This window comes from Sorghum bicolor, chromosome 1 (assembly GCF_000003195.3).
Source record: "Sorghum bicolor cultivar BTx623 chromosome 1, Sorghum_bicolor_NCBIv3, whole genome shotgun sequence".
In the NCBI taxonomy this organism is placed as follows: domain Eukaryota; kingdom Viridiplantae; phylum Streptophyta; class Magnoliopsida; order Poales; family Poaceae; genus Sorghum; species Sorghum bicolor.
Genome location: NC_012870.2, coordinates 59923912 through 59949800, shown reverse-complemented (window position 1 = coordinate 59949800; position 25889 = coordinate 59923912). Strand labels below are relative to the sequence as shown.

The 25889-nt window shown below is 42.9% G+C and overlaps 1 protein-coding gene and 1 pseudogene across 1 annotated transcript; one reads left to right on the top strand and one right to left on the bottom strand.

The window, feature by feature from the left end:
• Positions 357–2881, bottom strand: LOC8058807 (annotated as a pseudogene).
• On the top strand, positions 11902–15283 carry LOC8058806 (probable protein phosphatase 2C 47). The gene is made up of 5 exons (XM_002467534.2): positions 11902–12134; positions 12644–12816; positions 12897–13097; positions 13493–13698; positions 14315–15283. Exons 2-5 carry the CDS (start codon positions 12664–12666, stop codon positions 14871–14873), a joined length of 1119 nt encoding a protein of 372 aa, XP_002467579.2. The 5' UTR covers positions 11902–12134; positions 12644–12663; the 3' UTR covers positions 14874–15283.

Genomic DNA, 25889 nt, shown 5'->3' with positions numbered 1-25889 from the left:
TATCTAAGTCACTAACTACAGGTAACAATTAGCCATAGTAGAGAGTTGCAGGTTAACTGCACAAAAGAAAGGCAAGATCAAAATCAACTGCACATAGAACCATTGCACAACCAAGGCCACCAGAAGGAGGAAGTTATGCACAAAAGGAGCCACTAGAGAACACTAGATGCATCCGCGAGGAAGGGGCAGTCACTGCACCAAACCTACCACACAAAATACAACAAGGAGAGGCCAAGACTACACACAAAAGATGGATCAACCGGAGAGCAAGCAGGTCACACATATAAGTGCTTGGCCAAGAAGGTTCTCAGCCAGAGCACACGGTGAGAGTGATTCATCTTCACAAAAGCAGATCCTTAGGCCTTGTTGTCGAGAAGTTGTCCATATGCACACAACAGTGCCTCATCACTGAACCCAGGCATAAATATGACAGCATCATACAAATCAGGGTGGGAATCCTCAACCTTAGTTTCACGAATGGCATCAGCAACATTGTTAACTGCCTGAGTCATCCCAGTGAAGAGGACAACATCCTCCTCAGACAACACTGACCTCTTCCTCTTACCTCCAGCACCTGGTTCAGACTTAGTTGGCTCAGTTCCCTCTATCTTCCCACCTCTAGTATCATCAGTGACCTTAGTCTTCAGTGAACTTTCAGCAAAATCAGAGGGAGTGCCCAGAGCCTCATTAGACCCCATAGCATATTTGCCAGTTGCCTGGCCATTGCCAAAGATGATTTGCATCTCCTTATAGTGCATAATGGGCTTGTTAAGATATTCAGCATCTTTTGGATGTGCCTGGTATTACATAAAAAATGTGTCAGCTACTTGGGTACACCTACTTGTTCTATGAATTAACAAGATTAAGATGCATAGACAATACCTTGATGTGCCCATTGTAGTGCTCTTCTTCAAGCACGATCATGGAACATTCCTCATTCCACAAAGCACCACTAAGCTCCCTGAGTTTGGAGATCTTAATCCATTTTTGCCTCCACTTCCTCAAGTGGTTGTAGATCTATGTACCAATCACCTCATTTCCATTGAATTCTTGAAGTGCCCTAGCAACCTAATTTAGATGGACCTCCTTGAACCCTTTGTCACTCCTCACCCCAGTTGCAATCAACTGGCACATACGGCGAAGGATAAAGCCAGAGCTCACATCTGTCCACCTCATGGCACTCCTCTGAGCAACAGGCCCAGCACCAACACCAGCAGCAACACCAGCCCCAACACTAGCCCCAAGACCAGTCCCAGCACCAGACCCAATAGCAACACCATTCTGACCAGGCAAAGCATCAACATCGACAACAAGTCCAGGGAAGACAAGCTCATCCGGGACATTCATGTCCTCAGCCATATCCTAATTAGTTAGCAGGACACCCCACTCATAATAAGAGACAATCATCTTTGCACATGTCTAAAGCCTCATGTAAATTAGAGTAATAGATAAACATCATTGCACATGTGTAAAGCCTCTGATTTATTAGAATACAAACAATCATCATTGCACATGCCTGTAGCCTCAGATTTATTAGAATACAAACAATCATCATTGCTCATGTCCATAGCCTCAGGTAAGGTGTAGCATCATAAAAAACATCATTGCATTTGTCCAATGCCTCAAAAGAAGAGTAGCTTAAAAAACAAAACATCATAGCATGCTGTCCAATGCCTCATCAGAATTCAAAATAAATCATCATTGCACATTGTTCAATGCATCAAAGATTACAAACATAGTTCAGCAAAGATAGAACAGTAGCAGTTGTTGTTATTCATTGCAAACACCAACAGATAAGCTCGAGTACATAGAACAAACACATTGCAGTACATACTAGATGCGAGAGTTTCCCTTGTTTGCCCACATGTGATTAGCAATTTCATCCCTTCATCCCTGGTATGAGCCCAAGCAGCATTGTCATCCCCATGCAATAGATGGTCATCAGTACCATTATTGTTGGGCACCCAAGAGAACTCCTCAGGAATAACCTCATCAACCCCATGTCTAAGGATCCAATTATGCAATATACAACAAGCAAGCACTAAATTTACTTGAGTCCTAAAGGGATGAAATGGTTTGTTGTCAATGATACGAAAACGGTTCTTCAAAGCACCAAAAGCCCTTTCAACGATTACTCTTAAACTTGAATGCCTCAAATTAAACAATTCTCTTGGGTTGGTGGGGTAGTTCCTCCTACTGTACTCTTTCAAATGATACCTGGTGCCACGATAAGGTGGGAGAAATCTAGGTTTGCAAGCATATCCAACATCTACTAGGTAAAATTTCCCTATAACAAGTACACACATGTATTAGGTTGAGTGTTTTGCATTGACAGATTTTAAGTAGTTAGCTAATGTAGTTGATTACCTGGTTGAACTGTTAACCAATCGTGCCTCTCTAGTGCATCAGCAAGGATGGTAGCATCATGTGCTGAACCCTCCCAGCCGGCCAACACGTAGGTAAATTTCAAATCAAAGCCAACAGCAGCAAGAACATTTTGGGTGGGGTGGTTCTTCCTACCCCTAAATGCTGCTTGTATCCTTGCTGGGACCCTAGCATGGATATGAGTCCCATCTATTGCCCCAATACAATCCTACATCCAAACCCAACATTTAGATGTTACTAAATATGTATCCAAATATGGGGCATCATCCTACAAACTCCATGGCTTGTTCATTACCTTAAAGTATGGGTACCATCTTGGGCTGTTGCTTATTTTAAGTGGTGTCTCATTAGATGGAGCTTTAATCAAGTCGTGCCTCAGTTCGCTAATGGCATACAAGACCTCTTTAAAATATCTATGCACTGTCTCAATGGACCTTCTCCAGTTGACATGAACAACTCTAAAGCGTTGATTATGGCCAACAATATGAAGAAACATTGCTACTTGCTCTTCTACAATGCAAGCTATCTGTGAGCAAGTTTCTTTCTCTAAGCAGTTGGCATAGCCTAAAAAAAGGAGCTCTTCTCATACGGAGCATGCTCACACACTCTACATCAATATTGTAGTTGTAAATTAAATCCAAGTTTTTTTTGTCTTTCCTCATCCATGATTCGCAGAGGACCATAAGTTATCCGAGGCCTAGATTCATGATGCATTCTAAGCCTAGCGAACAAGAGGGCGTACATAGCAGTGATAAGAGCAGCAGCCCGAGCAATCAACAGTCGTCGCTGGTCCTCCAAAGCCATCTACCAAAGCAACACATGTGCAATGAACACAACCAAACAACAAAGCAATAAAAATAAGGGTATATTTGGTTTCCTGTACTATGTCAATCTTTAGTACTACATCAAGATCATCATTGACATTGAACAAGTGCTCAGAAAAATACAAACCAACAAGTAAGGCATGGACAAAAATCTTTAGCAATGGACAATGCTCACATTGTTTCAAAGAAAATATGAATAAGCACGGGAAAATCATCATTGGCATTGGACAAATGCTCAGATCTAAAGACCATCATCACTGACTTGGACATGAGCTCAGAAGTATATTTCATTCACAGATCTAGATATACACAGCACCGACATCATCCATGCAACAATACCGAAGTATAAGAAGAATAAGGGGGGTTGGAGGAATGCTTATACCACACAGGTCTGGCGGTAGCACCACAATCAAAAGCAGACGGACAAAGAAAGGACGACAGATCTGGAAAGCCTGCAACAAGTGAGATGAAATTGGTTACTAGGGTTACAAGAACATCAAACATGGAGACGAAATTATGGAGACACATACCTGTGCACGCGCTCAGATTTAGAACAAGGGAGGCTGCAAAACAACGATGGAGGAAGAAGATTAGGCTGGCTTGAATCGATGAACAACGAGACAAAGAAAAGAGAAGAAAAGAGGAGATGAACACCTGACGGAGGCTTCGAGCTGAGCGAATGGAGACCAACCGAGAGGGAAGGCGACGGGGGAGGAGATATATAGGCGGTGAATTACGGGAAAAGGGGCGGTAACCCTAGCGAGATGGCGCGAGCTCCCGCCGACCAAGTTTTCGCCCCATGCGCGCCCTAGAGCTGCACCGCGAGAGCCTGTCCCGATGGAAACGCTCGCCTCCCACGTTTCTTCTGAGCCTGACCGAGAGGGGCTGTTTGCACAGGCAGGGCCTGGTTGGGGAGGTGGTCCAGGAAACCAAACATCGGCTGGCTGCATCGCGCTCACCCATATGTAGGAATCCAAACACACCCATACTGAACTGATGTAGTACTGACTGATGTAGTACGTGTCCATAGATAGAATGTGAAGGTAGTACGTGATGAGGCTCAGCCGCCGGCCTGCCAAAATGAGTGGTACGTACGTACGTACGTATTTTCATGTGCGTACAGTTCATTATGGGTCTCCATCTCTTCTATGTATACGCATGCGATGGATGGATCGTCTGTTTCTTGGGTGGGGAAGTGGGCGGTGGACGAATAGCTCGCTAGTACTGTACTAGCTAGTAGCTCTTGGGGATCAGTGTCAGCGTATCAGTGGTCACATTGTCACGTCGCTCCACCGCGAAGATACACCACCGGTTGATCCATGATATATGACAGCCGGAGAACATGGCATGTTTACGATCGACAACGACAATACAGTTTGGTCTGAAATCGGAAGAAAAATGACCAACGCATGTAAAAAAAAAGTCTTATACAGATTGGTTTCTAGACTAGATTGGTCTCTATTTTGTAAGTCATTTTATCGCATGTAAAATTGCATGTAAAAATTTTTTAAGAAAAATGACCAATGCATGTAATTTTTTTTGAACTAAACAAGGCCTAACAAGTATTTGGTTTCCTACCCAAACTTGGCCTTGTTTAGTTCCAAAAAATTTTGGAAAATCGATACTGTAGCATCTTCGTTTGTATTTGACAAATATTGTTCAATCATTGACTAACTAGACTCAAAAGATTCGTCTCGTCAATTCCAACCAAACTGTACAATTAGTTTTTCTTTTCGTCTATATTTAATACTCTATGCATGCGTTTAAAGATTCGATGTGACGGGAAATCTGAAAAAAAAAATTCAAAATTTTTTAGGAACTAAACAAGGCCTAATTCCTCACATTTATTTTGCCAAATATATGACAAGGTTTTTTTTACTTAACTTTGTCTTACCAAATCTTCTTTGACATGGCAATTTTAGGTTACAAACCGATCAGGAGCTCTTCACATTAGCTGTTGCGAAGACGAGAATCTATCTAGAACCATCTGTCAATCAGCTCATCAGGTGGCTCTTGGCATGTAGTGTCGGGGCAACAATGGGAACGGAATGTCCGTGCCCTCCATGCTGAATAAATCGCTAGCCTAATCAGCTGAATGAATGAAATAATCCCATTCAGACATGTAGTATTTCATCAGCTTCCAACTTTCTGTCACTCTGGTAGCCATTTCATGTCCACAACGCCGGAAATCACGAGTGCAGGACAGTGGTTCATCCAGCTTGTTCTTTTGAGAGCTGGAAACAGAAACTGATGTAGCGACATCCTTGATCTGTTCCGCAAAGGACAGTGGCCGGTGGGAGACTGATTTGTGTGGCCGGTCAGTCACCGGAGAAAATGCGGGACATCCCACAGCCGGCCACCGCTAGTTTACTGTACAGAATCTTTATTTGAGACCGCGTCAGTCGTTGGCTGGTCTGAACTCTGGTGCGGAGCAACTACTCCCATTGGACTAGTGCACGCTGCACGCCGCACCGCTAGGGTTCAGGGCCTGTTTAGATTGGAGATGAAAAATTTTTGGATGTCACATCAGATATGTCGAAAGGATGTCGGGAGAGGTTTTTAAAAACTAATAAAAAAACAAATTACATAGCTCGTCTGGAAACTGCAAGACAAATCTATTAAGTATAATTAATCTATCATTAGCACATGTGGGTTACTGTAGCACTTAAGACTAATTATGGACTAACTAGGCTTAAAAGATTCGTCTCGCGATTTTCAACCAAACTGTGTAATTAGTTTATTTTTTTATCTATATTTAATATTCTATGTATGTGTTTAAAGATTCGATGGGATGGATGAAAAAATTTTTGGCTGCGAACTAAACAGGCCGGGGGGGGGGGGGGGGGGGCTCTTGGCAAATCAAAGGATGTCTCTTCCTGGTCCTCGCGGACATGCGCGCGGAATAGCCGGGGAAAGGGCGCGCGAGACAAGGGACCTGGGACCGGCCAGGGAGACGTGTGATTCGGGCCATTCGGCTCGGCTGTTCCGCGCGCGCGGCGCGAGCCTTGGCAAAGCTTGACTGGCAGTGGGCCGTGAGCACTTGGGCTAAGGAGGGAAGCGAGTTTCCTTCTTGTTTTTTGACAAGTGCGGCGCCTGTTGGCCCATGACTAGCTTATTCGGCCGGGGCAGTTTGTCTGGGCCGGCATCTGCGGCGAGGCCCTTGGCCCTACTGCCGGATGGGCCTTTCCGCTTGCTTCGTTCAATCGAGCAAAAGCATGTGCCCTCGTTTTATCCCCTGCTTTGCTTGCGCCTCTAGCTTTTCTGCTTCTCCCGTTTAATCACTTGTTATGTCAGTTGTAATCCTACTGCTCTCTCTATCGTAAAATATAGTGTATTATATGGAGATTAGAATATACAAGAGATAGTATAAAAAAAGTGCATGTGTCCTCCTTTTGTTTTCTAATTAGAGTGTATCAATCAGTAATAATATGTTTAATAGTGATTGGTTAATAAATGGAATGTGATACCTACCAAATTTATGCTATTTGTTTTTGCAAACTATTTTTTGTCCATTAAAATTCTTTATATTTATTTATAAATTTTGAATGCTTCTATGCGTGTGTTAACGTCGGTGACATGCATGAGTAAAGTGACTTGACCCCTAAACGCTGGAACTTTGACTTTTTATCATGGCATGTCGGCCCAGTGCCCACCGTGTCACGCTTCACAGGGGGTCACTGGTCCAGACAGTCAAGCCACTAACCCCAGTTTTAATTTCCAGCTGAAACCAGTACTACTTCGGATAGATATAGAAGCCACCAGTTTCCCCTCTGGTCACAGTTGTTTCAGCTGGAGCTAGCTTCTCATTCCATGTCGTACGATTAAGGCCTTGTTTAGTTTACCTAAAAAATCCAAAATTTTTCAAAATTTTCTGTCACATTGAATCTTGCGGTACATCCATAGAGCATTAAATATAGATAAAAACAAAAACAAATTACACAGTTTGTCTGTAAATCGTGAGACAAATCTTTTAAGTCTAGTTACTCTATGATTATATAATATTTATCAAATAAAAATAAAATTGTTACAATATTAAAATCAAATAACTTTTTGAATCTAAACAAGGCCTAAAGGTGAAGCAAGCAAAAAAAAAAAGATCCGTCAAGACGTGAGGTGAGGTGAAGCTGTGCAATTACTGGAAATGCGATGCCGACAAGGAGGAAAGCGACCCGTCCTCTTGATAAGGCCAGTCTCAGTGGAGAGTTTCATGGTGTTGTTTCCAAGACTGCCATGTCATGTGAAATGAAATGAAACTTGGATGAAACATCCACTCTCAATAGAGAGTTTCATTTTATAGTTTCATGGGCATTTAATTCCAAGACTCATAGAGAGTTGGTAATCGTGCTAAGAGAGTTTCATCTAGATGAAACTCATTTCTTCTCTCTCTTCTTAAATACACAGCCATGTCATCAAAAAATCTTATGTGACAACCTATTTAATGCAAATGAAACTCATATGAAACTCCCATTAAGACTGGCCTAAGCATGGCCTCGGCATGTCCAGTTCACCCCCTTGCCGTGGCTACTACCGGATTCATTAATTACTACTCCAGTCCGTGCACACTTGCATGCTCTTTTCTCTCTCTTGCCCAGCCAACATGCGTGCACCGTGAGTCCGTGACTCACTCATCATGCCAGCTCTGTTCGCTTCAGCCATCTGACAGTATTTTCCTATAACAATAAATTAATCAACATTATTTTCTGCTATAACTTATCAGGTAAGCGAACATCGCACACAGATCGGTTCACGTCGCTGTCCCGCCGCGCACTGACGGCCACGGGATCGCCGCCCCTTTCCACGCACAGCACCGAGTCAGGGACCAATATAGTCCATCTTCTTCTTCTTCAAACAAAACAAAGGCTATCAGCCCGTGCCTTTGGTTTTTGTTTTGTCCCGGGTACCAAGCAAATAAACATACATGCCTTTTGTTTGCTCAGCTCTCTTCTACAATCGAAAGCTTGTTCGGCAGGATAAACAACTTTTGGCGCGAGTTTTACACATCGGCAGAGCACATCCGAGCGCACAAACTTGTTGATCCAGGCAGCTAGCCAGGGGACAACGGGCGTCGAGTGGGATGTTTTGCTTGGTAAAAAGCGAGTCATGACGATAGATAAACATGCAAATGTGAGATGAGATGTGCGCGCGGCTTCCGCTGCTCCCGATACTACCGAGAGTTCAGATCGAGACTCCCTGGGAAAGCAACTTTTGCGTAATGTTGATTTTCGGTTACATGTTGGCAGATGAGTAGACATACATTAAGGCCTTGTTTAGTTCTATTTTTTATTTTTATTTTTTGTAAAATGGACATTGTAGCATTTTTGTTTGTAGAGTATTTGACAAATATTGTCTAATCATGTACTAATTAGATTTAAAAAATTCATCTCACAAATTACAGACAAACTATACAATTAGTTATTTTTTATCTATATTTAATGTCATGTATGTACCGTAAGATTAATGTGACGGAGAATCTGAACTTTTTGCAAAAATTTTTAAAAACTAAACAAGGTCTAATTTTTTTTTTTGAAAACACATACTCTCTCTGTCCAAAAAGAGTGACGTTTTTTACTTACAGACATTATGTTTGACCGTTTATTTTATTCAAAAATTTTCTATAAATTACAAAATAAATAAATAATTATTAAAGTATACTTAATGATAAAATAACTCATAACAAAATAGATGATATTTAGACAAAAAAATTGAATAGGACGGATGGTCAAACAAGATATCTAAATCTAAAATTAAAAAACAACACTCTTTTCGGGACGGAGTGAGTACACTCCCTCCCTAAATGTTCGTTGTTTTCGCTTCTAAAAGACAACTTTGACTAAATATATATTAAAAATATTAATATTTATGGCACATAATTAGTATCATTGCATAAATATTTGAATCTATTTGTATATATAAATGTTACACGTATTTTTTACAAATTGAGTTAAACTTATTGACACGTAAACCATGGCTATAAATATTTAGAGATAGAGGGAGTAACTAGTTTGTGCCAAGGGACCCACGTAGTCTTTCCAGTTCTGCTAAAAGGCTTCGACAAGCCTAGAAATTAGTGGAGAGTTAAAGTTTAACAGGTACCGTAATATTTTCATCTTATTTGGCAATTAGTGTTCAATCATGAACTAATTAGGCTTAAAAGATCCGTCTCGTAAATTACTCTTTAACTGTGTTTTTAGTTTTGTAAATAGTTTATATTTAGTACTCTATGTATGTGTCCAAACATTCGATGTGACAGAAGTTAAACTTTAACTGGAGCAACCGAACAGGCCCTCACAGAGCTTTTGAGGTGGAAAGAAGCTAAAAATAGTGGCTTCTCCCGGCTTCACCTCATCCTATGTGGCATTTCGTGAGAGTATATTTTAAAAAACTCTATACATTGAGCTATTTTGCTAAACGATTCATCAAACGGCTTCAACTTTATCGATAGAGCCGTTTATAGAGCTGAAGCAAACAAAAACAGCTTCACTGGTGAAATAAAGCCATGCAACACTAGGGCTGAGAAGAAGAGCTACTAGCCGCAAGTCAACTAGTAATGGTATGCGTTTAAGGAAAAAAAACCAAAACCATGTTTTTTTTGACAATTGCGATAAAATTTATTACCCGCAGCAAGAAGCTGCTAAGATGGATACAGAGTTGAGGTCTTCTTGGAGTAGAGCCTGAAACAAAGTACAAATAGGGCCACATAGAGGCCTGGTACAATCACAGTTTTGAAATGTAAGCATGGAGCTTCGGGCCTGTTTTGCTAAAGTATCAGCTGTTGTATTTTGATTTCGGTTGATCTTGAAGAGGTGAGTTTGTATTGTGGCCGCAGTATTGGCGGCGAGGCAAAAACATGGTCCCCTAGTCGGTAGGATGACTCTATAATTTTTTAATAGTTACATGAGATGCTCCGGTTATAGGCGAAGCTAGCTAGGTAGATAGGTGATCTATGAACCACCCTAAAATTTAGTTCAAAGCTAAATTATAGTAGATGAATTCTTTAAAATCATAAAATTACACGATTAATCATCTTTTCTTTGAGTGTTGTGTAGCTAGAAATATTTGGCTTACTTTCTCTGATGTGTTGGGTCTTGATTTGGGTAACTGTTTTGAATTTGTTGACATATTCTAAATTGCTAATAAACGACATATGGTTAACAATATTATTTCATCATCTGTTCTTTGGTCCATCTGAAAACTAAGGAATGAAATGTATTTTTAGGGGATTACATGGATAGGGTTGGGAAGAGTTTTGTTTAGGATTGTCAAGATGATAAGGAGATGGAGGCCAATGTTCAAGCTAGAGATTGGATTGCAAGTGGAGGAGATAGCTCAACAGCTGGAGATCAGAGCAAACTCACCACCTCAACTGCAGTGGAGGGACTTGATAGAGACAAGTTTCTCATTAGAGTTGGAGCCATCGGATGTTCAGCCTTTAGTCTCAACAAATGTAGCTTCGGGTCGTTCTAATGAGCGTTTAGTTGTGTTGGGTCAAAACTTGTTCTCGGAGGTAAGGCCATAAGGTCTTGTTTTAGGCGGGCGCGCTTGTACGTAGATACTGTTGAATGTTCTGACTTTTGATAATACAAAAGCGGGGTATATCCTTATTTTCTAAAAAAAACTACACATAGATCACTCTATAGTTTGGTTTTATATCTAAAATGGACCATCTTTGCTCTAAATCCTAGCTACGCCACTGGCTCCGGTAGATGATTAATAACCTTTCTCTAATATGTAGGACCTTTTGTTTTAGGTCGGAACTAGGGCCTAGTGTCCCTAGGCATTAATCCATCTTTGATCGGTGTAGGATAGTTGATAAAAGGGTTAGGACAAAAGATAGCAATGGGAGGGAAATTGATGCTAGCTTATTAGGCTAGAGGCCTGACCTAGAGCGGCCAAATGGAGCTAGTGTAACTGCAAGAGATTCTTTACATATTTCTATAATTTATAATAATAGAAATTTTGGTGAAAAATACCCTCTAACAGTTTTTAAATTAATTCACAAATATAGACATCCTATATTATGAATTTTCTACTACCTAAATGAAGAGTGAGGATGGTGTGCACACAAGATTTGAAAAACCGTTGGAGGGTTCAAAAATATAAAAATCATTTTAACTAATAACTTATAGAAAATAAATTTTAGAAAGATCATTGAAGATGCTCTTAGTGAGGGAAAACGATGTCAAAGGTAGTATAGACAAATAGTGAGCCGTTATACGTGCATTTGACCATTAAAAGGGAAATCAATCAACCACAATCTCCAGACAACATAAAGCGGTGTATGGACATGAAATACTTCTAGTCACAATGGCGCTGCATATATAAAGATAAATAAAATGTGGGCTTTTAGTAGAAACTAGAGAATCAGCATTAAGCCCTGATACCACAGAAGGATAGGGAGAGCGCGAGCGAAAGAGGCGAAAGCGACAATGCAAGTACAAAATCCCCACCACATTTTGCTCACATACCGACATGACCATATATATTATATATCCATATATCCACTTCCAGCGTGGGAGGGAGAAGAAGAGAAGCGCCCACACACAAAGCACGGACGGAGCGCGAGCGAACCCGACAGCGACACGGAATGCGGACGCGCACCCCCGCGGAGCGCCGCCGCGGGCCCACCCGTGTTACACACACACCACGCCGTGCTGCTGCTATAAGCAGGTGACGGGATCACCAATTCACCATCACACGATCCAGCTCGCACGGCTCCTCCTCCTCCTCCCCCGCTCCCCTCGCGTCCTCACGCCCCCACCTCCGCCCCTCCTCCCTGCTCTCCGCCTCCCCGCCCCCATCGCCACCCACCAGCACCTCCTCCGGCGCGGCCCCCCCCACCAACCTCCTCCCCCGCGTGCCCGCGGCCCGTGCCCGGCGTCCCTCGCGGCGGCGACGCGCGAACGTCCCGCTCCCTTTCCCCCGGTGGTGAGCGCCCCCCCTCTTCTCTGATCTAATCTTGTCCACACACGACTCTGCATCTTTCCTTCGGGTTCGATTTCGTCTCGTCGCTGGAGAAAACCGGATCCTCTTCGGCCGGGGCAGAGCGGAGGACGACGGGTGGACGGGTTCTCCCTCCCGTTCGGGCTGCCGCAGAGGTCTCCGAGCAGCGGAAATGGCGTCGTTTGGTCAAACTTTTTTTTTTTGGTCCCAATCAAAGCACCGGGAGAAAAATTTTCCCGTTTCTTTCCTGTTGGGTTGTTGATGTCTCGGATGTCCATCCCCCCTGTTCCCTTAATTTCATTCCACTAATGCTCCAGACCTCATAATGGATGGTGGATTGAGAGAAATGGCTTTTTAAGTTTTCATCCAAGAAAAACAAAAATCGATTCCCGCTGCTCTAACCATTCTTGTTGGCACAGGGACGGTAGCCAGTGCAAAAACTCGCGCGCCTCTGTTTCTGAAATGTTTTCGTTTCCTGTGCTCTCCCTGATCAGAGTAACGGAGAGCCTGAGCCATGAGCGGAGGGGTGGAGCCGGAGACCCCGCCGGGTAGCAGCAGCAGGAGCGGGGGCAGCACGCCCGTGGGCGGCAAGCCGCCACGGCACCACCTCACGTCCATCCGCCACTGCGCCAGCAGCGCACGCATCGCCGCGGCCTCCGCCGAGTTCGTAAGCAAGGCTCGCTGGCACCCCGAGCCATTTGTCCCCAACACAAATTTGACGTGTGTCCTTGTGTTCTCCTGCTGCAGGGGTTGGATTCGGGGACGCTCAGCTTGATATCACCTCCCGCAGACATCCGTCCGGGCTTCTTGCCTGTGTTCAGGTCAGGGAGTTTCGCGGATATTGGGCCCAAATCGTACATGGAGGACGAACATGTCTGTGTGGACAACCTCGTCGAGCACCTTGGACTCCGTGTCCCGGGCATCCCTGCACCGGGTGCCTTCTATGGGGTGAGTTGGAATTCCATCAAACCTATGTGACGACTAACTGCTTTTGTTAAATAGTATTTAACAATGTGTACTCTTTTATGGATCTATGATTTGTTCTTTTGTGAGTGGCAATAATGTTGCTATGATAGCTTCTAGGCTTACTAGTTTATTCTGACTGGAGATGCATGTGGTAGAAATGATTGAACTGAAGAGGAATCCGTTTCACATGGGCAATGATAAATGCCTTTTGATCAATCAAAAAAGAAAAAAAAACAGATGATCAATGCTTTTCTTTCTATTTTGGACCTTTTGGTACTGCACACTACAGATGGGAATTTTGCAAGTGAGAAATAAGTGCCTTGCGCTTTTGCCACCTTGCCTTGCAGATTTTTACTGTTTTGTTTGTGAAAACTTAGGTGTTTGATGGCCATGGTGGTGCTGATGCTGCCTGTTTTGTCCGGAAGAATATACTGAAGTTCATAACCGAAGATTGCCACTTCCCCAACAGCATTGAGAAGGCAATCAGAAGTGCTTTTGTAAAGGCTGACCATGCAATTGCGGATTCCCAGTCCCTTGACCGGAATTCTGGGACCACAGCATTGACGGTCCTTATATCTGGCAGGTAAATTGCCATGTTAGTACATCAATATGTATGCTTTAGAAATTTATTGGCACTTCAACACATTGGTCAGTATACTTATGTTGCTCTATAAGTAAAGTCCTAATATTTGCTGATAACATAATAAATTAAGTAGTAGTTCAAAAGATTTGGTGTGGCGAAGATGAGTGAAACATTTTTTTGAGCATAATGAGTAAAACATTAGAAGTTAATGTTTCCTTGTACTTTTTTTGTTACATGAAATTACTAAGTTGACGACAAGTTTCGTTTCCGAGAGAAACTATTAGTTAAAGCCCTGTTTATGGATTTATGAATCAGTAGAGGCACTTCCTTTCATTTTACGTTTATTATGAGTTTCGTTTCCAAGAGAAACCATTAGTTAAAGTCTTGTTCATAGTACCTTTATCTGACAGTCGTTTCACATTTACTTCCTCAACCTCCAATATCATCTGTACATTAAAGGTTCTTTGCTGGACCATGCTGTTCTTGGGGCCTTATTACCTTTATGGGTTGATAAATTTCAACATTACAGCCTGTATGCTGTTCACAGTCTTTTTGATTAATTATGTACTATGGCATCTCAAAGTATGCACTCACCAACCTCATTAAAATGGTGCAGGACACTGCTTGTTGCGAATGCCGGTGACTGTCGAGCTGTATTAGGAAAGCGAGGCCGAGCTGTTGAACTCTCTAGAGACCACAAACCTAGCTGCACAGTTGAAAGGCTCAGAATTGAAAACCTTGGCGGTACCGTCTTTGATGGCTACCTCAATGGTCAGCTGGCTGTAGCAAGGGCAATCGGTGATTGGCACATGAAAGGCTCCAAAGGCTCTGCATGCCCTCTTACACCAGAACCTGAGTTTAGGGAGGTTAGGCTTACTGAGGAAGATGAGTTCTTGATAATAGGGTGTGATGGCCTTTGGGATGTGATGAGCAGCCAGTTTGCTGTTTCCATGGTAAGGAAAGAGCTGATGGAACACAATGATCCACAACGATGCTCGCGAGAGCTTGTCCAGGAAGCGCTTAGGCGGGACTGTTGTGATAACCTAACCGTAGTTGTTGTGTGCTTCTCAGCCGACCCACCCCCTCAAATCGAGGTCCCACGATTCCGAGTACGAAGAAGCATCTCAATGGAAGGGCTGCATACGCTGAAGGGAGCTCTTGACAGTAATGTCTGAGCTCTGAAAGTGTACCTTCGCCTGCAACAATTGTGGTGTGAAGAATTTTCTCTTCTTTGTTGATGGTCTGTTAAAGTTTTGCTCCACTCATTGGTGTTTTGAGATATAGATCTCGGAATAAGTTTTGTAGAATTATTTTGGAAGAAATTTTGTTGAGGTGTAGGCTAATTAATCCTTTTTTTTTGTTGAGGCAATGATTTATATGTACCGGCCACCATTTGATTGTTAGTTGCTCACAATGTAATCGAGCAATTGACCGACACTGTTGTTCTGGTACGAATGAGAGTTATAGCAGTTGATCCTTTTTTTTTTTTCTGGTTCAGAATTCCACTTGTATGATTGGATGAGCTCCCTGTTCATTATCAGAACGAAACGAGAATAAAGTTATTATATGGGATGAATCCTGTGTATGACCTGGTACAGATTTTGTTGATCCTTGTGCATATGGGAAAACTTGATCACAACATTCCTTGACTCCCTGTTATTTGTTGGGAATTGATAACAATGTCTGAAACTCTGTTGTAAGAGGGAAAAAAAAACGAACGAAAGAGGATACTGAATCACGTAGCACAGAGTACAGCAGCCGCAAGAGCATGGAGCAGAGCTGATCAGCAACGTTCCTATAGCTTGTGAATGGTAGGATGCATGCGTATACGGGTCTATCTGCTGTTAGGCACCTCTGGATGCACAATCTCATGACGGCGAGGCCAGCCGTCACTCGACATCTCTCGTGAATCTGGCCGCGGTCCCGGCCGCCACCGGCGCATCACGTGGTTCGCGCCGATTCTAGCCGTCTGCCACTCGTGCAAACGGCCCTCATGTAAGGATTTCAGATTTCTAACCTGTTCATTTGAATTTATCTGTCGAATCTAGTAGTTAAAAAAAATAGTGAACAATATTTTCAACCATAACATCACTTTGTGTGACTAGGCTCTCGTGCTTCCTAGTAGGTCGCCCACGTGTTCTCCTTCCTCCGGCAGAGATGAGTGAGGACTGAGGAGACTCGATCGCGCGGCAGACGGCGGCGCACAGACACAAGACAGCAAGGACGCCGTTGGATTTGGCAGTGGAATTCTTCTCTTCCGCCTCCGGGCCTGTGAGTTCTGTTCAGCCGCGTCGCGTTCCACGGCTCATGCGCCCGGCTCCCCACACGTGGTTCGCGTACAATTCCAGTTCCAGCCATCCGCCACGCATCCTACATGACTTTTCGACCGCGACCCAAGGTGCGCTCTCGGCGCTCGGGGTTTGCCGCTTCGGTCCTCGCTAGTTTTTGGCCCTCGACCACCGGCTAGTCTGCAAAACTCTTCTAAACTGTGGGCACACACACACAAAGCGCGTGGTCGTGTGGAGACCAGACGGGCTGAGTCGTCGAGTGTGTCCGGCACAAGCACCACTTCCGCAGTCCCACCGGAACCAACTCCATAACTGATTTTTTCATATAAAATAAAAACATACTCCAAACTGATCTTGATAGTACTGTACATCAGTACAGTGTAGAGGCGCAGTACTAGTATCAAGAGTACGTATGTCATAAGCTCGATCTGCACACAACACAAGGCCTTGTTTACTTCCCAAAAAATTTTGCAAAATTTTTCAGATTCCCCATCATATCGAATCTTTAGACACATGCATGAAGTACTAAATATAGACAAAAATAAAAACTAATTACACAGTTTGGTCGAAATTAACGAGACAAATCTTTTGAGCCTAGTTAGTCCATGATTGGACAATATTTGTCAAATACAAACGAAAAGGCTACAGTGTTCATTTTGCAAAATATTTTGGAACTAAACAAGGCCAAGATAAGATTTGCACTACTGTACTCTTACTGCATAGTCGAACGGGCAAAGATATATGTCACCAGCAGATCAGATCATCAGAGCCACAGCTCTCGATCAGGAGAGGGTAGGCTGGCTGAGGTGACCGGTGCCCTATTTTCTTTTAGGGCCTCGTTTACTTCACCCTGAAATTCAAAAACTTTTTAAGATTTCTCGTCACATCGAATCTTGTGGCACATGTATGGAGCATTAAATATAGACGAAAATAAATATTAATTGTACAATTTATGTGTAAATCACAAGATGAATCTTTTGAGCCTAGTTAGTCCACAGATACCGGTCAAGCTGGGGTCAATCCAAATACAATAAGGCCTTGTTTAGTTCCTTCCTGAATTTTTTTCGCGTCACTGTAGCACTTTTGTTTGTTTGTGGTAATTATTATCCAGTTATGGACTAACTAGGTTCAAAAGATTCGTCTCATAAATTTTGACAAAACTGTGTAATTAGTTTTTATTTTTGTTTATATTTAATACTCCATGCTTGTGTCTAAAGATTCGATGTGACGAGAAATCTTGAAAAGTTTTTGGATTTTGGGTGGAAGTAAACAAAGCCTAAGTTCAGAGAAGTTTAACTCAAGTTGTAGAAAATATGTGCAATATTTATATCTCTAAATAAATTTGTTAAAAAACTAGACTTAAAGATCTTTCCAATGATATTAATTATGTATTATAAATATTAATATTTTTTACTATATAATTAGTTGAAGTTATTTCTCGGGAAGCGAAAACGACACTTATTTTGGGACGGAGCGAGTAGGAGAGAGAAGGATTACAACACTTGACACAACACGATTCAACTACTAGCTCAGCCTACTAACTGAAGCGACAGCAAGCATAACTTTCTAACATGTGCCACTACCAATGACAGACTCCGAAGAGCTTCAAACCATGCAACTATAAGATATTTAGTTGGATCCAACGGACGATAGCCAGGAAGCTACGATGTCTACACATGCAGCGGCTGTGAGTAGCATCACCTAAGAGTGTATCTGAGCTCCAACTAACTCCGATCATCGCTATTGATGCTATTTGGGGGAAGGAAGCCTCAAAGGGAGAGAGGGTTGCCAAGGGGAGAACAAGGAGATCCAGAAAGAAGATCAAGGTCTTCGAGATCCAAAAAGGAGATCAAGATCGCCAAGAAGAGAACAAGGAGATCAAGATCGCCAAGAAGAGAACAAGGAGATCAAGAGAGATGGCCTATGAAAGTTTGAAGCTAACATGCGACCTCTACTTGCCTGTCCCACTCCACCGTTTGGCCGCTACTTTGCCGCGTGGTAATAATCGTGTCAGGTTGAGAAGCATTTGCGCTTGTCTCGCATGACAACTATCCACAAGGGGTAGCATCGTAGTAGGGAGAAGTTTTTTCGTCGTTCCAGCTCGTGTCAGCCCAATAGCATCAATATCGGCCCACTTGAATGAAAGCGATTTAATTTATTTTCTCTTCTCTTCTTTTCTCTCTCTCCTAGTAAAAACTGATAAAAAACATTTTTAGCTTAAATAGTATAAATTTTGAAAAAAAGGTTTCACTTGAACAACAAACTTGAATTAAATACATATAATCAAGAACAAACCAAACAATTTAAATCGTTTCATCTTAAATAAAAAATGCCATAGCTTGATGATAATAATGTTTTATAAAAAAATTATTCCAATTTAATAAAAAAATCATAAATAAACAAAAGAAAATATTCTGAGCCAGCAAAAAGGGCTGGACATGCATAGGGTATTCTCCTTTTTTTTCATAAGTAGAGAACACATGCAACTTTCAAGGGAATGTAATAATTAGTGCTCGACCATTTTCAAAATGGAAACATTTTCTATTCTCATTTGTATTTTACTTTCTCTGTCCTGAAATATAGGAGATCTAAAGTTTAAAATTTGTTAAAAAAACAAGGTTTCCTGGGTCCTCAGACCTCTGTCTCCTCTGTCTTTTTTTGGCATGAAAGCTGCTTCTTCAAAACAGCGAAGCTACAAAAAAAACAAAGTTTCGACATCAAACTGTATGATGCATTTTGAAACAATAAAGTTATGTTTTTAGTACAATAAAAATTAGTTATTCACATGACAAAGTTACATTTTCAAAACAACATAGTTATTTCTCCTGTTTAGCATGAATCTACCTAGCTATGACATACATGCATGATTTAGTTTCTAAAATGAAATTAAGCATTTAACCTAAAACAAAAACAAAGTGCTCAACCATATATCTAGAGGTGGTCTGGTCATCACCAGCTTTAAATTCTTGAAGCTTGAGCTATGCCAGACATGTTCTTCAAAATAGTAAAATTACATCACTGAGGTGTAAGATACATCCTCGAATAGCAAACTTAGAGCAGGCTTGATGCATGAGAAATTAGTGGAGAGAGAGAGAGAGAGAGAGAGAGAGAGGGCATTTTTGGTTTTATAAAGATGGTGGGTTAAGTTTTTCTATCTATTTATTAGGCAAGTTTAAAGTCTCTCCCTCTAAGACAAAATGGAACTTGAACTGTGGATTTGAGCACGGTAATAGGTTGCCACAAGGGGTAACGGGGAGAAGTTTTTTTCCCCTTCGGGCCGGTGCTGTGGACCATGGAATTGAGCACGTCGTAGAGCATCTCTAACTATTTAGTAAAATTTATTTTTCAAAATCTTATTGTTTACCAACTCCCAAAATAATATGAGGAGGAAAAAAAAATCACATCTCCAACAGTTTGGAAAATTTCGTTTTCAAAAATCTGCTAATAAAACGAAGAGCCCCACCAAACGAATGAAGAGCCCCGCTAAGTATGAGGAGAAAGACCGATGCCAAGCATAGAGCCCGCGCGTATATTTGTGTGCTAGATAGAGAAATATGCCAAATTAAAAAAGATGGAGAATTAAGATATCAAACTATTGGAGAGGGTATTTTTTTCTCATTTTACTAAAAAAATTATAAATGAAAAGTCATTTATTAAACTGTTGGAATGCATGTAATCCATATTCTGGGCAACGGCAGTGCTATCCCATGGATCTTTCAGGCAATATCTTGCGTCGAGCCGTTGTCATGCGGTTAGTTGGACATTTTTGTTGGGGCCAGTTGGGTGGATGTCCGTACCACGGAACTAGGGCAACTGGTTGTAATAAGAATAGCATGCCATTTTGGGAAGTCATCTGTCATCCCCATAAGATGCCACGGTATTGATTTTGATGAGGTACTATGTGCCTTCCCTGCTAAGCGAGCGCACTTCCCAACTAAATATCTAGGTCTACCTTTATCAAACACTAGACCACGGAGGATCGATTTACAGCCTCTTGTTGATAAAGCTATGAGTAAGCTCACTGTGTGGAACGGCAAAAATATTAATCATGCAGGAAGGTCCACTTTGGTCAAAGCAGTACTCACCTCACAATCGGTGTATTGCCTCACATCACTAAGAGCTCCTAAAATCCACACCGAAGGAAATTGACAACCTCAGAAAGAGCTTCCTCTAGGCTGGATCCGAGAAGCTAACCGGGGAAATGCAAAGTGAATTGGCCACGCTCCACAAGGCCAAGTGAATCTGGAGGTCTAGGCATTCTTCATCTTGGAAAATTTGCAAGAGCACTACGTCTTTGATGGCTATGGAAAGAATGGGAGGGAGAAGGAACGATCCTGAACAACCCAGACTCGCCGTGTGACACTACCGATAGGCTACTCTTTGCAGCAGCAACTTCAATCACAATTAGTGATGGCATGAGAGCTTTCTGGAGCAGCGCATGGCTGCAAGGTCAGAGGCTGCAAGATATAGCACCAAATATTTTTCAAATCTCAAAAAACAAAAACAAGTCAATCTACGAGCGTGGATTAGGGACATAGATCTGCGGCATACAAGCTTTAGCCCCCAGCACTTCATGGAATATATCCAGCTTTGGAACGCTCTCAGCCACATTGAGCTACATACGGACCGGGAGGACAACATTGTTTGGAAATTTAACCCGAATGGAAAATTCACAACGGGATCGGCCTACCATGCGCAATTCATTGGAGCAACGGTGACAAATTTCAGTTGCCTCATTAGAAAAGTTTAGGCCCACCAAAGTGCAATTTTTTTTGCATGGCTAGCCATCCAAAACAGGATATGGACGACGGATAGGCTACAAGCGCGAAGATGGTCGAACAATGGAGTGTGTGCCTTATGGAAGCATAGTTAAGAATCTGGCGTCCATCTATTTCAAGATTGCCGCTATACTAGGTGAAACGACCTAGATTTTTCCAAAGGGGAAAAATCCACAGTATCGAATTATAATGTGACAATTCAGAGATTGAGCCATCACATTATCATATATCAGCTGTTATCATAGTCATACATCGTGAAAAACAAGATTACAACACATTTACTTTACAACTCGTGGTCAACAAGCCTATTACATTGTTTTTCTAGCGGAAACACACGCGAGTCTTTATCAGAGTCGATGTAGCGCATCAGCGATGAAGGCTCCTCCTTCACGGGCAATCATCAGAGTCGACGTAGTTTATCAGCGGGCGTAGCTGAAAGCCCTAGTTTGGTTTTGGATAATTGATGAAACCCTAGTACTAACCTCTATGCTAAGTGTGTGTAGACTTAATGAGGTTGGTACATGCCAAGTGATGGAGCAAGTGATGATCATGGTGATGATGGTGATGACCACAAGGTGATCAAGTGCTCAACTTGGAAAAGAAGAAAGAGAAAAACAAAACCCTATGGAGATCAAGGCAAAGGTATTGCTTAGGGTTTTGGTTTTGGTGATCAAGACACCATAGAGGGTGTGATCACATTTAGGATAGATAGCCGTACTATAAAGAGGGGAATTCTTTGGCTAAACGGTTATCAAGTGCCACTAGGTGTCATTGTTCATGTGCATGCATTTAGAACCTAGTGAGCTAACTTAACTCCTTCGAAGAAAATGATTGTGAAAATGCTAACACACGTGCACTCGTCGGTACACACGTTGTGGTGTTGGCACACTTTGAGAAGGAGGTGGAGTTTCATGGGTAGAGAGAGGATGGGTTCCTCTCTCCCTCCCGCCGAGCTTGCGAGGCGGGATTCGGCGCATTTCGAGAAAATGAAGTGCATTTTTTCTTTTGCGCCGGTGCGAAATTTGGAGTAGTCGCGGGAGTGTTTCTCGCTGAGAAAACACTCACCGGACGCTGGCTTCTGGAGCACCGGACGCTGCGTCTGAGCGTCCGGTGCAGACAGTGCCTGGCCCAGCTAGGGTAAGGCACCGGACGATAGGCACCGGACGCTGGCTTGAGCGTCCGGTGGTTAGCGTCCGGTGTGCGGGCGTTTTGCGACCCTCTCTGCGCATGGGTCCGGTGAGCACCGGACGCTGAGGGTGCGTCCGGTGGCTTGCGTCCGGTGACCCTGCGAGTTTGCGGAGCTCTCTGCGCATGAGTCCGGTGTGCACCGGACGCGTCCGGTGCCAACCTGCTCAGCGTCCGGTGCTCTGCCGGTTACCGTTAGACTCTGACACGCGGCTGACGTTGGAGCACCGGACGCTAGTGTTGAGCGTCCGGTGCCCCTTTAAGAGCGTCCGGTGACCCCGAGTTAGACCCAGTGAAAGAGCCAACGGCTCTATTTGTTTGAGGGGTCTATAAATAGTTGTTGGCCGGCTTAGGGCTTACTCTCTTGGCATTCTTGACTACTAGACATCCTTGTGAGCCTAAGCAAACACCTCCCACTCATCTCCTTCATAGATTAAACATCTTTGTGAGATTGGGAGTGATTCCAAGTGCATTTGCTGGAGTGATTGCATCTAGTGGCACTTGGGGATCGTTCTAGCTGCGGTTTTCTTGTTACTCTTGGTGGTTGCCGCCACCTAGACGGCTTGGAGCAGCAGAGGAGGATTGGCACGAGTTGGTGATTGTTCGTGGCCATCTCCCGGTGATTGTGAGAGGTTTGTGCCTACCTCGGCGGAGTGCCAAAGGCAACATTAGTGGATTGCTCGTGTCATTGAGTTACCTCACTTGTGGGTAGGTTCTTGTGGTGTCCTAGTGAGGACGAGGTTCGTGCAACACCTCTTAGCCATCGAACCACCAAGTGTTGGTCGACACAACGGGGACGTAGCGTGCCGGCAAGCACGTGAACCTCGGGAGAAAAATTGTGTGTCTCCATTGTGATTGTTCATTGGATTTCTCCCGGTGATTAGACTTCATATTATTGATTGGTTCATCCCCTCTACGCGGCGGTATAAAGTTCAAACTATCTCTTTTTACATTCCCGCAAACTAGAGTAGCTTACTTATTTGTATAGAAACTTCTAGGTAGCTTTCTAGTGTAAGTAGTGACATAGCTCTTGTGTGCCTAGTGATTATATCAACTAGAATTGTTGGATAGGTGGCTTGCAAACACCCCATTAGAGCTAGAGCAAAAAGCTTCGCTTTGTTATTAACTAACCTCTTGCTCTAGTGAGTTTATAGATTTTTTAAATAGGCTATTCACCCCCCCTCTAGCCATATTAGGACCTTTCAAGTGGTATCGGAGCCGTGGTCACCGTTTGTGAAGGCTTAACAACCTCGGTGCTCAAATTATGGCTCAAATAGTGTTCAACCATGTTGGGGGCAAACCACCGTTCTTTGATGGCACAAGCTCTTTTGACTATTGGAAGAGAAAGATGAAAATGTATCTTGGATCAATAAATGATAGAGTGTGGGAAGTCACCGAAAATGACTTTGTGATTCTTGATCCGGCTAACCCCACCGACAATGAGAGAGCAAACAAGCAATGCAATACAATGGCTCTCAACACAATCTATAATGACATTGATTCAAAGGTATTTGAACAAGTCAAAGATCTTGAAAGAGCAAGTGAAGTGTGGACAAGGCTAGAAGAAACATATGAGGGCACTACAACGGTAAAAAGTGCCAAATTGTATATGCTCAAGGACAAGCTATCCAACTTCAAGATGAAGGATGATGAGTCAATCCCGGAGATGTTCTATAGGCTCCAAGTGATCATCAATGATCTCAAGGGACTTGGTGAGAAAGTGAAGGATGAGGACTTCATTCACAAGTTCTTGATGTGCTTGCCCAAGAGGTTCAAGACATTGAGAACCATCATATTTAGAGGAGGATTGACGGGTGTATCTCCCAATGAGGTACTTAGAGATGTCATGACCGAAGATCAATACAATGACAATGATGATGATGAGGTCATGAAGAAGGATGATGATGACAAGAAGAAGAAGAGTGTAGCATTCAAAGCTAGCTCTTCATCCAAGAGCAAGAACAAGGGCAAGGCCAAGAAAGAAGAATCAAGTGATGAGGAGTGCTCTAATGATGATAGTGATGATGAAGCACTAGCACTCTTCGTCCGCAAGTTTGGCAAGATGATGAAGAAGAAGGGCTATCACACAAGAAAGAGAAGAGATCACTCCAAGAACAAGGAGCATGTGAGGCTATGCTACAAGTGCAAAAGCCCCGATCATATTGTGGCGGATTGCCCTTACAATAGTGACAATGATGGGCATGACAAGAAGAACAAGAAGGAGAAGAAAGAAAAGAAAGAGAAGAAGATGGTCTTCAAGAAGAAGAAGAAGAAGGGTGGATCCTATGTTGTGACATGGGATAGTGATGCTTCTTCGGATGATGATTCTAGTGATGATGACAAGGCATCCAAGAAGAAGGCACTTGCAAGCATTGCTGTCAACAACAAGTCATCACTCTTCGACACTCCTTCATGCTTCATGGCCAAGGGCCACAAGGTACAATATGATGAGAGTGAAAGTGAAAGTGAACATGAACATGATAGTGATAGTGATGATGAAAATGAATTCACTAATGAACAACTCATGGACATGCTAGAACAAGCCGATTCATTTATTCAATCTAAAAACAAGAAGTGCAAAGAATTGACCAAGAAGTTAAAAGCTCTTGAGCAATCCTTTGATGAGCTCAATGCTAATCATGAGAGGCTAGTGGAAGCCCATGAGAAGCTTGGCAAGGCTCACACCAAGCTTGAAAAAGCTCACTCCTTGTTGTTAGAAGAGAACAAGGAAAAGGTTGTTGTATCATGTGATGTGGGCACAACATATGACTTGATTAAAGAATCACCCAACCAACCTATTGTTGTTGCCACTAACTCTTCATGTAGGTCTTCATCCACCGCCACCAACTCTACCTCTACTTCTAGTGTTAGTGTCACTTATGATACATCACTAAAGGTTGAGAATGAGACTCTCAAGAGAGAGGTGGATGAGCTCACTCATGCCCTAGGCAAAGCCTATGGTGGTGAGGCCCGCTTGCTAAAGTGCTTGGGTAGCCAAAGGTTCTCTCTTAACAAAGAGGGATTAGGCTATACCTCCAAGAAGGGCAAGAAAGCTTTTGCTACTCACAAGACTAGCTTTGTGAAGAGCAATGGTCGGTATTGCAACAAATGCAAGCAAGTTGGGCACCTAGAGCATAATTGCAACAAAATAAACAAGAACAAGAAAAATGCTAATGTACCTTACATTCCTTTTGATTCTTGTTATGTGCTTACCAAGGGTGAGAAGGGTGTGCATGCTAAGTTTGTTGGTACACCAATTGTGGGTCCAAAGAAGAAGGCCATTTGGGTACCAAAGAGCTTAGTCACAAACCTCCAAGGACCCAAGCAAGTATGGGTACCTAAGAAACATTGATTTGTTTTGTACGTAAACTTGAGCGCAGAAACGAGACCACCTAATCCTTCTATTCTCCATAGTCATCGTCAAGGACCACGTTCAAAACCTGCTAAACAATTTTCAGTACAATTTGTACTGGCCACTGGCTCCCACCCTATGCTTTTGCGTAGCTTTGTGGTAAGTGGAATGCAAAGGGTAGATTAAGAGGCCTATATATATGGCTGTAGTCTTTCCTATGCAAGTTCATCAATATTTTATAATAATAGTAATTCTTCAAGTTTTAATCCATCTCAACCACACGTCCATCCATTCATCCATCCATCCCATCACACACATCTCACCACACTCCCACTCTCTAGACGGCAAGTACGACTCCCGCTCGTGCCTTGCCTCAACGGCCAACGCCGGATCCAACACAAACCCAGGGGAAGGTAGAAAGGACTCCTCTCTCTAGTCAAGTGAAGCTGTACTTAGGAAAGGTCCATAGCCGACGAATCGGCGTATGTATCGATCGATCAACCAAAACTCTGCAGAGGTTTGCACTAACCAAAAGATCACCATCATCGACGAAGGCCCTCGTCTAGGCTGATTCCGGGCTGCCTTCCA